At 40.6% G+C, this 11,954-nt stretch overlaps 1 protein-coding gene across 3 annotated transcripts in view; it reads left to right on the top strand.

The window, feature by feature from the left end:
• Nucleotides 1-2,678: 2,678 nt before the first annotated feature.
• The window catches only part of DIAPH2 (diaphanous related formin 2), a 230,455-nt gene continuing 221,179 nt past the window's right edge, over nt 2,679-11,954 (top strand). For all 3 annotated transcript variants that reach the window (XM_063345690.1, XM_063345689.1, XM_063345688.1), the window contains exon 1: nt 2,679-2,951. In XM_063345690.1, coding sequence (XP_063201760.1) covers nt 2,832-2,951 — 120 coding nt within the window. In that variant the 5' untranslated portion in view covers nt 2,679-2,831. The remainder of the gene's footprint in view (nt 2,952-11,954) is intronic.

Below are 11,954 nucleotides of genomic sequence, written 5' to 3'. Positions count from 1 at the left end.
AAAACATTTTCAAAAAGAACATGGTAGGCTTTAACTTCTGAGGAGGCTGTGAAGTAGATCTAATGATGCTTCATTTATAGTAATCTATTCAACAGCTGGTCTCCAGAAAATCCTGTAGCAATGTTTTTGTACAACAATTTTAAGTCACAGCTGAGCACTCTATGTGGAGACTTGCAAAATATTTGTGAGTCAAAGTTAAAAAAAAGTGACAACTATGCTAACCAGGCAGCCATTTGTACCAGGAGAGCAGGCAAACAGCAGGAGGAAAGAGGAACTAAGAGTACTTGTGGGGTAGCTCTTTCATCACATGATGTAGCTATAGCCTGATGGTTGCACATTTTTTCACCATCAATTAGACAAGAGTACAGTTATTATTGCATATTGACACTGAAAATAGTAAATGTTTTGTATTTTCTTTTCAATGTAATGTGCATAGTCTCTAAACCTGACTTCAGTGCTTTTTTTCCGTTTTGCTTAAGATCATGAATGGGATCTGAGTTTTACTCCATCAAAAAATAAATTAACTCAATGCCTGAACGTACATTTGCTCCATTTTTTTTTGAGTTCTGTCATGTGCATTTGTTTTCAGTCATACTGCAAAGTATTTTTGCAATGTTCTGCCTGCTGCTCTTGAATCTTAGAGGTCAGTCTAATGTAAAAGTTTTACTGAAGACTTGACTAAAGCAGTATGAGTAGTATTGTGGCAAATTCAGAAAATTTGAGTAAAAAAAGCTCTTGAGCACTCAAGAGTTATGCTTAACAAATAGTGCTACAGAGTTTGAATTAAAAACTCTTAAATTTGTGTACAGAGATGTCAGGCAGTTGGAAATTATTCTGTGTTTTCTCCGACTCTGGAATGACTGACCTTTCTGCTCCAGTTATGGGTGCTGCTTAATACAGACAAATAAACACAGCACAGAAAAACAAAACGGCCATTAGGGCTAACTAAAGAGAGGAAAAAAAAAAGATCTGAGCATTTCTTTTTAACTGGAACTCGCAAATTGTTTTTAAACTGTTGCTGTAGAATGAAGCACTGTAAATTATAAACCAATGTGGTTGGAAATAACATTACATTGCCTGTCACTGCAAACAAATCATTAAATTCAAGATTACTTGATTAATTTCATAATTACAAATTTATGCGTGGTTAAGATAGCATAAACTATGCCCAAATACTTACTGTTAAAATCAGTAAAATGAAATAAATGGATAACTTGTACTAAAAAGAAGAGCTGCATGCCAAAGGAGAGTTTAGAACCGCGCAGCTCGACAGACCTGACCTCCTTTATAACCTACTAACTTCTGCTGCAAAGATTCTACTCCAGTGTTAAGACCCCTGCAATTTTTGGAGCTGTCATTTTATTTGAAAGCTGGTGTTGTCATATTTTATCAACAGGTTTTCATGATCAGATTTTTTAAAAAAAACCACCTATTTCATCCAGTACTCAGTTAAGTAGAGCGCGACAAGAAATGCAGACAGATACATGAATCTCAGGCATGCTTAAACTATGTGTGTATGAGACAGAGATGGGGAAAATTCACTGTACTGGTCTCACCTGTCTTTTGAAAAAGAACAAGCCCACTGTGGAAGAAGTGCTGAGCTGGGCACTTTTCTAGTGGGCAATCAAGTAATACTTTTGTATGTTAATTTGGACTCCAAAGATTTGCGGATTGTCCTTGTCCCACCAAAACAACTGATGATGATTGTTATTCATGATTGTTTTTTCAGTATTACTTAACAAGCACAGATTCCACTATAGAAACACAAAACGCGTGCTTTCCTCTTTCTAAAATAACAACTATATTAATATGAAGACATCCGCCAACGTGAGCCCTCTAATAATCAGGCATGCGATGCTCGCTTCCACTGTCCACACTGATATATCCATGCTGAGACCTTCACTTTACAGACTGAGGCTCACCCAAAGGGAATCTCTAACCCACAGAAACAGTTCAAGCAATTTCTTTCAGTGTTGTGAACCGTGAGCACGTGTACATGACTCAGATATTGGGGACTGGAGTTCTTTACTTAAAACATCGCAGTAATCCCTTGTGTATCGTGTGCTTCCAGAACGAAACAGAGTGAAACATACTTGGGTGAGAACAACCTCATGAGGAAACCCGCCCTCTGGGCACTCCACACACGGGGCCCAGCGGCTGCTTGGGGGAGGCCGCTCAGATGGAGACAGGGCTTTTCTCCAAAACACCTCCTGCCACAGCCGTTGCCGGCCGTCCCACTTTCTCGAGAGCCCCAAAGTACTACCACAGCCGGCTCCGGCCGCCTCAACTCGCTGCCCACCCACGGACCGGCCAACTCCGCCCGAAAGGAGACGGCCGCGCACCACTCTCGGCCTTCCCTCCTCACAGCAACCTGAGGCACGACTTGGCTGGCAGCCCTCAGGATAAATCCACCCACACGCCGGCTCCGCGCCGCTAAAGCCGGGGCCGGTTAGTTCTGGTTCAGGCTTCACCTCTTCCAGTGGGCGTTTCTATTCGAAACCCCTCAGTTCCGCCATTTCCCGGCCGGGCACCGCCAGCCCTCGCCCGCTCCCGCCCTATGGGCGGCTGCCGGCCTCCACAGCGCATGCGCGCGGCGCTGGCACATGCGCGGTAACGCCGGCCGGGCGCCGCGCATGCCCGCGGGCGTCCGGCGTCTCCGAGGCGGTGGATTGGGAGGAGGCGGCGGGGCAGCAGGACCAGGAACTGCTCCGGGGAGGGGACGGGGAGACGCCCGGTGTTGTGTGTGGGCCGTATGGGGCCTTGAGGGTACAGCCCCGGTGAGAGAGAGAGAGGGGTGGGGGGTTGTGCTGGGGCGCGGAGCCGGTGGGAGGATGGAGGGTCAGGCGGCTCCGGGCGCTGGCGGCGGCGAGGAGCCCCTGGGCTCTGGCAGGATGAACCCGAAGCGGAGTGGGCGCGCCGCAGAAGAGGAGAGCCGGAACAAGCCCAAGCTGGTGAGCGAGCCGTGATGCTGGGAGGGGGGCTGGGGGCGGCCTGGAGAGGAGGAGGAAGGCGGGGGAGGAGGAGGAGGCAGCGGCTCGGGAGCCTTCTTGTTGCTTCCCTAGTAGAGGAGCTGGGGCGGAGGGGCGTGCGGCCGGGCCTGGGGGGTGCCGGCCTTTCAGGAATTAAAGGCCCTTTTTTAAAAAAAAAAAAACGAAAAACCAAAACCCCAACAATCGTGTGAGCTTCTGTGAGGGCTTCTGGGCGCCGCGCGGGAGCGGGAGGCGGCAGCTGGCGGGGGGCGTGCGGCGGGCCGCGCTGTGGGAGCGCGCCGGGGGCGGCGGCTGACAGGAGCCGGGGGTTCCCCCGGCAGCAACGCCGCTGGGTGAGCGGGACCCGCCGGCCGCTGCCCTCGCCTTCGGAGGGAAACACCCTGGGGCCGGCTGGGGGGTGGTGGTGGTGTGTTTTTTTTGTTTTTTTTTTTTACTGTCGGTATTGAAGCATCCGGTATATTGGTGGTTATGATGCAAACGACGTGCCTCCCAAGAGAACTTCTGAATTAATGTGAAAATAATGAAAAAAATTTGGAAATTTTCCGGTCTTCTTGGAAAGATGTGACACAAAAACCCTCTTTGGAGCTGTAGAAGTTTGTTCACTATGCCTGTGCTTTTTGACTTAAAAGAAGGAATTTCTACTTACAAACCTGATAAGTCGAAACATAGTCATATTTCAAAGCCAACAGCACTGCTTTATTTTTACCTCATTTTATAAAGGCAGTAGCAGCAAGACCAGTTAATGTGAGTGTTTACTTTTAATTGTTTACTTCTGTTACTTACACCTATTTTAACTTTGAATCAACTCGTTTTAGCTCAGTTCCCTGATGGATTTTGAAGAGCAGCAGTATAGCGGACGCTTGAAACTTACCTGACTTTTCTTATTGAATAGAATACTAGTTACAAACTTTATTTAATCTATGCGAAGTTTTTCACAGATAGTGGTAAAACTAAGTCAATATTTAAGTGCTCGCACCTCGTGTTCCTCTCATTGAGTATAGTGCAGCAGAGCCTCGGGCTGATCAGCCTGAGAACTGTGGGGTTTTTTGTCACTGAAAACTAAGTTAGAATGCATGTGGGTAAGATATTAAACTCATAATGTATGAAGCATTAAAAAGTTACTGAAACTAACAGTTATCTAAAAGGAAGACAGAATGCTAGAATACTGAATAACTTGAAGTGTGTTTTTATTGAAAGTGACCGTGTATATCTTAGCAAAAGGCAACCAAATATGAGGTGTTACTTTGTTTTATAGTGTTATTGGAAACAAACTCATACTTCCTTGCACAGGATAAAGATACTTCTTCATATAAACAAGGTGTTTGTTTATGTTTATACTAACTTTACTATTTCCTAGCTAAAGTAGCTAGGAAGGGTGCTTGAAGATGCCCACGGGGAAGTCCTTTAAAAATCACACAGGAAAGTTCTTCTGTTGAAAGCTGTGGATGCAAATTTGAATATTGCTTTAGCAGAGGAGAACACTGTTCTGAAAGAAATGCGTAATTTAAAAAATCAAAGTGAAATGAGCTCGAAATTGGATTGAACGGGATAACTATTTCCATTGCATGTTCTTTTAAGTTATTATAGAATCACTAGAGTAGGCTTTTATTGTTACATTTAGTGGAAAAAGTATGCTATGTTAATATTTGCGGTCATATGCTTTCTTTTCTTGAGGGGACGATTACAGTTCAGCAGCAGCATGGATGGGATGCCTTCTGAAAGATAGTTTTGCCCTGTGATAAAGTGACTAGCCTCTGATGATATCATTGAGTGAACGGCTTGAGTGGGAAAGTAGATCTTTTTTTTTTTTTTTTCTTATTCTGGACATGATGTACACAGTGTGTAAAACTGACATGACCTCTGAGGAAGAAAAGGGGTGGGATTCAGGTGTGTTTTAAACTGAGGCAGTGTGAGTGGACTGCCAGACTTACCAATTACTGCCATGGGTTTGTGAGGGAAGAACAAGGCTGCAATCAGGGAAAGGATATATCCGTTATATAGGAGAATAATCTTACTAAATTTTGTTGGCTTTAATTTTGAATGAGGAGTTGATTCTGCTGAGGTTAGCAATATCATCAGGTAGTCAGAGAGCAACCTTTCTTGTACCTCATCCCTATTCTCTTCACTATACAAATAAGATGAAGGTATATTTGGGACTTTTGTGGGAGAAGCCATGCTACTTGTGCAAGTGTTAAGTTGTCACCGAGTTTGTATACAAAGCTGCTCAGAGTTTGGTGTGGAGATTTTTTGGTTCAGCTTCATAACTTATCAAGTTTCAGTAGAGTTATAGGGATGAATCAACCTGCACTCTGTCAGCTTGTTGCGTATAATTCCAGGAACTCGGTGTGCTGAGAGGAGTGTGTCTCATCCAGAACTTATTTCACACATCAAGCGGAGTGCTGAACAAGGGCTTGGTGGGAGAGGGTGTGCAACTCCATGTAACAGAGGATTTATTTTTAGTTCCTAGCATAGCAGCTGAAATTAGGCAAGTCATTGGGAAGAAGTCTAGAGGAATGATTTTTTTACGATAGAATAAAAATGGCTGTAGATGACAGGGAGCTGGGAAAGCTGAAGTCATTATTTTGGGGGAAGGGAGACTCTAGAAGAAGAAGAAGGTGGAAGTTTTTTTTGTTTCCCCACACTCTCTGTCTGAAAGTAAAAGTTGAGCAATGGTGCTTGGCCTGCAGATGCATAGTGGTTTGGTGGGTTTTTTTGTTTGGTTGGTTTTTTGTGTTTTGGTGGTCGTTTGTTTCCCCCCCACACCAAGGTCTGAATCAATTGCATTTGTTCCTGATTGACAGGAATTAAGACGAAGCTATCAAGAGAGGATCTGTGCTAGAAAAGAAAATGGTGGTGTAAAGTATTTTTCTGTAAGATAATTGTTGCATATGTACGCACACAAATAATTGCAGATGGTCTATATTAGAACTACTAATTCCATTTTTTTCTGCTTTAGGTCACTTTGAGAGTCATTTGAATTTTGTATAATTTGTTGCACCTGGCAGGACTGCACAATGAGAATTTGGTTCCAGTTTTTATACTAGTAGTGTGTAAAGTGGAATATTTTTCTAAAATTTAATGTCTGTCTTGTGAGCACCTTGATGCATCGCAGTTGCTGAAAGAGCTCTGATTTAATTTTTTTTTTTTTTTTTTTTTTTTTTTTGCTGACAAAAGGACTGGAGGTGGAAATGGGTGCCTGGTGTTTTTGTCATTATTTTTGTTTGCAATGAAATGGGCAGAAAAAATTAAATTGTTTTGGCAAACAATCATCTGATCTCATGCCAGCCCTGAGAGTAGGCTGGCATGAGATGGCAGTGAGTAGTTACATTCTTAACTGGGTTTGGCAATGGGCTTGTTTTGCTTATTTAAAAGTATGCTTGTTATACATGGGGAAACAGACTAAATCGAGGTTGTCAGGGAGATTGCTGGGATTCCTATATTTGTTAATCCTTAATTTAGATATTGTTTACTCTCTTTAGCATTTCACTGTCACATGGGATGTATATAATTCTGTTGGGTACCTAGGAAATCGGTAAGTGTTTGAAAAGTGTCACGTCTGATTTGACGTAGCTATTGTAGCTTAGCCGAACCCACAGTCTTATCGAGTTATTTGCCTTTTTAGGTGGGAAGTTGAAGCCAGGCTTTTTACAGAAGTTCATGGGAGAAGAATGTGAGACAGAGGTCATAAAAAGGAGCAAGAGAGGTCACTGGAGAGGAGTCTGAGTATAAGGGGAAAAAATGATTAAGGATTGGTTGGCCAGAGACACTGGAATCTCCGTTCTTGGACACTTTCAAGATTTGCAAAACTGGACAAAGCCTTTAGCAGGCTGGTTTTAATTTGGTGTTGAGCCTGCTTTTTGAGCAAGAGTTAGGACTAAACTGAGAAAGGAAGGAGATCCTTTCTAACATCTGTGATTCTATGAATCAGTACTTGAAAAGAGGTGTTATAGCAGGATTTGTGGTGCTTCCTGAGTATTAGAACACTGGCTAACTAGAAGTTAATACGGCTAATAATTTTTGTGTGGTTTTTAAATGAAGTTAATAATAAATTGTGTTGGTTTAGTATTAGCATAATTAACACATTTCTGTGCATATAGTGGCTAGTACCACACTAAAAGCATTCTCCGTTACCCTCAAGTTCACTTCAGGTTTGTGTGGTAGTTGTTCAGTGACAGATACTCCACTTAGCCCCCTTCAGAAATTTAGTTTGTAGCTGTCTTCTGAGCGTGATACTGTTTTTAAACGCAGATTAGGAGGAAGATCTTGTGTAACACGAAAAACAAATTGTTAGGGGTAAGAGAGAGCTTATTTAATTGGAGAGCAAGTGGATTTGGTGATTCATCCAACAGGGAGCAACTCATACTTTGTTTTAAAAGTAAAAATTGTTTATGCTTAATACTGAAGTCTTTCAAACCCCGCGAGCTTTGAGATGAATCAAAACCTATGAACTCAACATTCTGACTAATGTGCCATAAACTAGCGTTGAGCAGTGGAATGAAATCTTTTATCAATTAGCTTTAAAACAAAAGTAAACTGCATGTGTTTGGGAGGATAGGTTTTCCAGCTGCGTTACTCCACCCGTATCAGTGCAGGAGTTAACCAGGGTTTTAATTTGTGTGTGTCAGTCGCTGTCAGACAGGCCCTGTGCTACAGGACCTACAGCACACCATCACCTTTGACTCCTAAGGTTGTTTGATGTCATTCTCCTGTGGAGACATAATGTGCTTTTTACATGTGACTTGTTTAGATGTTTCTGTGCTGCATGCATGAACTCTGAGTCAGGTTGAGCAGAGACTTTTGGTGAATGAATAAAATGTATTACGTTTGAGATCATAGTGTCGCTGAATAAAATCAGTGCACGCCTGCAGAGGATTCTTGCTTCAACTGTATGCTTGAGGAAAAAGCGAAGTGCTTGTGTTTTAGAAGACTCTTGGTCTTATTAGATCAAAGTCAAGACATTCCAGCAAGTGATGTTAGTTAGGGTGCAGCCATTACTGAAGAGTAAAATTAACGTCTTGGGAATATTTGGTTCTTTTGCTGAAAAGCATGCTGATTCAGCACTACTTCTAATACGGTAGAGTAGGGTATGCTTGGTGCTGATGTTTAAGTAAATGCTTTAGCTTTTAATGTGAATTGATATTGACGCTGTTAAAATGAGGTGATAGATACAGTGATAAGCCTATCCGCTTGTGGTAATTAAACTTCCTGAATACTACTTGTAAGGCAAAACTGCAGAGCTGTTCTGTACCATACAGGAAGCTTTGCAAACAAAGCAGATTCCACCTAGGCAATGTGGAAGACGCTTACAGTGAGAACTGACAGCATGCATATCAAATGGAAGTGATGTTTTCTGAGATTTTTTTCTGAGATAAGCACTGGGTTGATGAATATCCAAGTTGTTGAGGGTGAACTTTTGTTTTGTATTATGAATGGCCTGTAAAGCATTCTGATGATACTGTGATTGCTGATGATCTGGTAGAAGGAAAAGATGGGCTTAAAAACTTTGTCTTGGGTCACAAGATTACTTCATTTTTTCTGCAACAGTTGCAGTTCTTTAGAGGTAAGCAATAATGGCTAATAACCTTCCTCAAATTTTTTTCACCCCTGTGCAGATTTAGAGGTAAAGTAGAACAAGAGATGGCAGTTGCTGCTGAAGCAACTAATTTCATTTGGTTATTCATCAGTTTACTTGTTCAACCTTAAAACCACAAGAAATTATGAAAACATTCATTTTAGTAATTTCCTACAGTTCCTTACAACTTTTATATCATGGCCATTCTTTAGATACAGTAATATTTTTTTTTTTAATCATTCAGTAACTTAATTTTGGAGGAAATAAGTTTTTTGTTATAAAGGGCTATGGTAACAGAGCAGATACTTTTGACAGAAGATTAACAGTTAAAAGACTTTAGTATTTTTGTAGCAATTTATAAAGTTGCAGGTAGACAAATCTAAGTTGTCTTAAACTTGCATGTTGTTTTTTGTATCAAACTGATCTTTTACTTAAGGTCTTGTGAATCAAATAGCTTATCTGGGCAGTATTGGTGGAGTGAGGGCCTCTAGGTTTCCTGCTTTCAAGAGTAACTTCCTAATAGGTAGATAAGCTGAATCTTCCTTGACAAAAGTCGTTAGTACTAATGTCGTCCCAAAGCTTTTATAGCTCTTTGTTCTTGCTCAGTGAAGGATTCCACTTTCTAAGGTACATCATTCATGCAGTCTGGAATGCGAATATATTCTACTTGTTAACAATTAATTGTATACAAGAAAGGGGTGACACTTAAAGAATCAGCTTTTTTGAGGCATCAGTGTGGGCTTAAGCAGTCTCCATACCCTCCTTAGTGCTCTACTGACTTAAGTTTTTGTGTGACAGCGGGACAAACAAGATCCTGAAACAGAACCAGTCAAAACCTCTCCTTTATTGTTTTTACTTCTTTGATTATTTGCTAGAACTAATAAGATTGGTGTTATGGCACAGTAGAATTCCTCATTTTCTATTGTTTTGTCCAAAGTTCATCCATTAGTACTATTAAATTATGATTGTGTCTGCTTTTCAGCCATCTTGACTGTTGAGTTGGACATGGTGTGAAAGCAGCACACTGTATTCACATGGGCAGACCTGAAAACGATCTGCCATGGCATTTAAATGATATTGTAACCTAGATCATGATAAAACCCATAAACTCAGCTGATTTATAGAAATTGAGAACTTGGAAGTTCAATTCCGGAACAAGCCCACACATGGAAAATGTTGTATGGTCTGATACAGCTACTGAAGGTATTTGATCCACCTGGGTGTGTTAGTATTTGGTCACAAGGTGTAGTGCATACTGCAATACCACCACACCTCTGTTACATAAACCAAAAATGTTCTTAAGAGTTTCTAATAGATATGGGCTCTTTCTGTGTAAACAGGAAACTCTAGTTTTGTATTATTTTCAGATTGTTTTGGGGGAGAGTGGGAGAAGAGGAAATTCAAGGTGATGCGTATGTCAGGTGGCTTAATTGTGAAGTTCCCTTCTTGGTCCTTTCAGTGATTGTCAGAGTAAATAATTGGAGACAAGATGGTATTGGAGAAAGTGTTACATATGCTGAAAGTGTGATACATGTTTGCTGCTTTAAGTCTTTGCCTAGTGTTATCAGATATGGAGGGCATCGAAGATGGAAAATGTCTTTATCACTAAAAAATATTTTCAATTTATACTTCAGAACAGTTAAGTGTGTTTAAACTTGTTTCGAAAGTGAAGGATATAAGTGTAAAAGTCTCTAGCTGATTAAAGAAACGTAATTGGAAAGAATCCTGCCTTCTATTCCTTCATGATTTTTGTGTGTATATATATATTTTTAACAAATACTCTTACCACTCTCCTAATTGTAGTGGAAATATGAAGTTTTCTCTTTATAACGAACCCAAATTAACATAGTTTCCCCTTTTACGTGAGAATACATACAGGAGAACTTAGTTGAGGAATGTAGAACATTCAGAGCAGTGCTACCTGGTAGTTCAGAATAAATTTCTAAATAAAGTTAAGCTTGAGGCAGCCAGGTAATAGTACTGTATAACCCCAGCACTTGGAGCAATGGGACTGTAGATGGAACAGCCAGTAAAGCAGCAAATGTAACTTCGGGTTATGTAGGCTAAGGGAATTCCAGTAAAGGTACTGGTGGATGCAAGTTGGCTTGAAGGTACACAGGCCCACTCTCTCATGTTTCTTAGTTCAGGGATTAGCTAGTCAAATGCTAATAACTCTGTCCTGTATGGGATGACGTTAACAAAAATGCATCATAATTCATGTTTAGGCATGAGGATGAGAGGAAATAGCCACAGACCTTAAATGTTTTTTGATGATATATTTCTGTCACTTCTAGTTAGTTATGTGTTTACAAGTGACTCTGTTTAAATTTATGTTGGTCTCTCAGGGATGGTTGAGCAAGACTAAATAAGTACTTTGGTCAGGAAAAATGTTAGTTTTGCAGTCTAGCTCTTGCCATAGTAAGAAAGAATAATAATGGTGGTTGTTAAGAGTATGACCTTTAAAGGTGCCTGTGGTTTGTTTGTTTTTTGTTCTTTGTTGTTGTTTGTGTTGGTTTTTTTTTTAAATGAGTGTAGCTTTGTGAGGAACAAATACTAAGCCAACATGAGATTCATTAGATTCTAGATTCCTAACAACAGATACAAATAGTTAGTTCTTGTTCAGTATACAGTATCCTGCTTTCCTGTTACATTTTCATTCTTCATAGTCTCCTGCTGTGAATTATTTTTATACCTATAAAATTGAAGTAACTTCTAAAATACTGTGGCTTTGTAATGGAACTGTGCTGAATGTTTGCATTTGTAATTGTGTGAGTGCATAAGTAGATGAGAACTTGACAGTTATTAATAGTTGAGATGGTTACATGCAGTGTTCTAGTTGCATTATAACGGGTAAGTAAGTGCATGAAGAAGAAGAAAGACAACAGAATATCAGGGTAAGCATATACACTGAAGCCATATATATTTTAATTTTTGTGCCAGCCACATTTAGAAGGTGCATTAAAAAGTAAAGGTTTAAATACAAAATCTGAAATGCAAAGGGTAAACCCGTGTCATCTGGCCAAGTTCAAAAGTTAGCACAAAAACTGAAATTAGCTGAGATACAATGAGGGACAGACTCAGACTGAAGCAAGCCATATGGTAACATTTCTGTCTAATTTTGTATACACTGAAGTAAAATTACATACAATAAGAAGGGTTTTCGTAGTCATTGCAAGTCGTTGCTTATAAAAACCTTAACCAATCACAGATTGAGTGAACTAATGAATATGACAGATTAGTAGAAGGTAGTTTATAACCAGACTTGAGACTTAAGTTGCAACCAAAGCCTCAGCACTGAAGCATGTAATAACCGCTTTTTATCCTGACTTTGGTGCTTTGTTTCTGGTACTGCTGCCAGCCTTAATTCCCATAAAACCAGATTCTTCTTTCTT

The sequence above is a fragment of the Chroicocephalus ridibundus genome, chromosome 9 (assembly GCF_963924245.1).
Source record: "Chroicocephalus ridibundus chromosome 9, bChrRid1.1, whole genome shotgun sequence".
Classification (NCBI taxonomy): domain Eukaryota; kingdom Metazoa; phylum Chordata; class Aves; order Charadriiformes; family Laridae; genus Chroicocephalus; species Chroicocephalus ridibundus.
The sequence above is the reverse complement of the archived record's forward strand: the minus strand, read 5'-3'. Positions and strand labels throughout refer to the sequence as shown.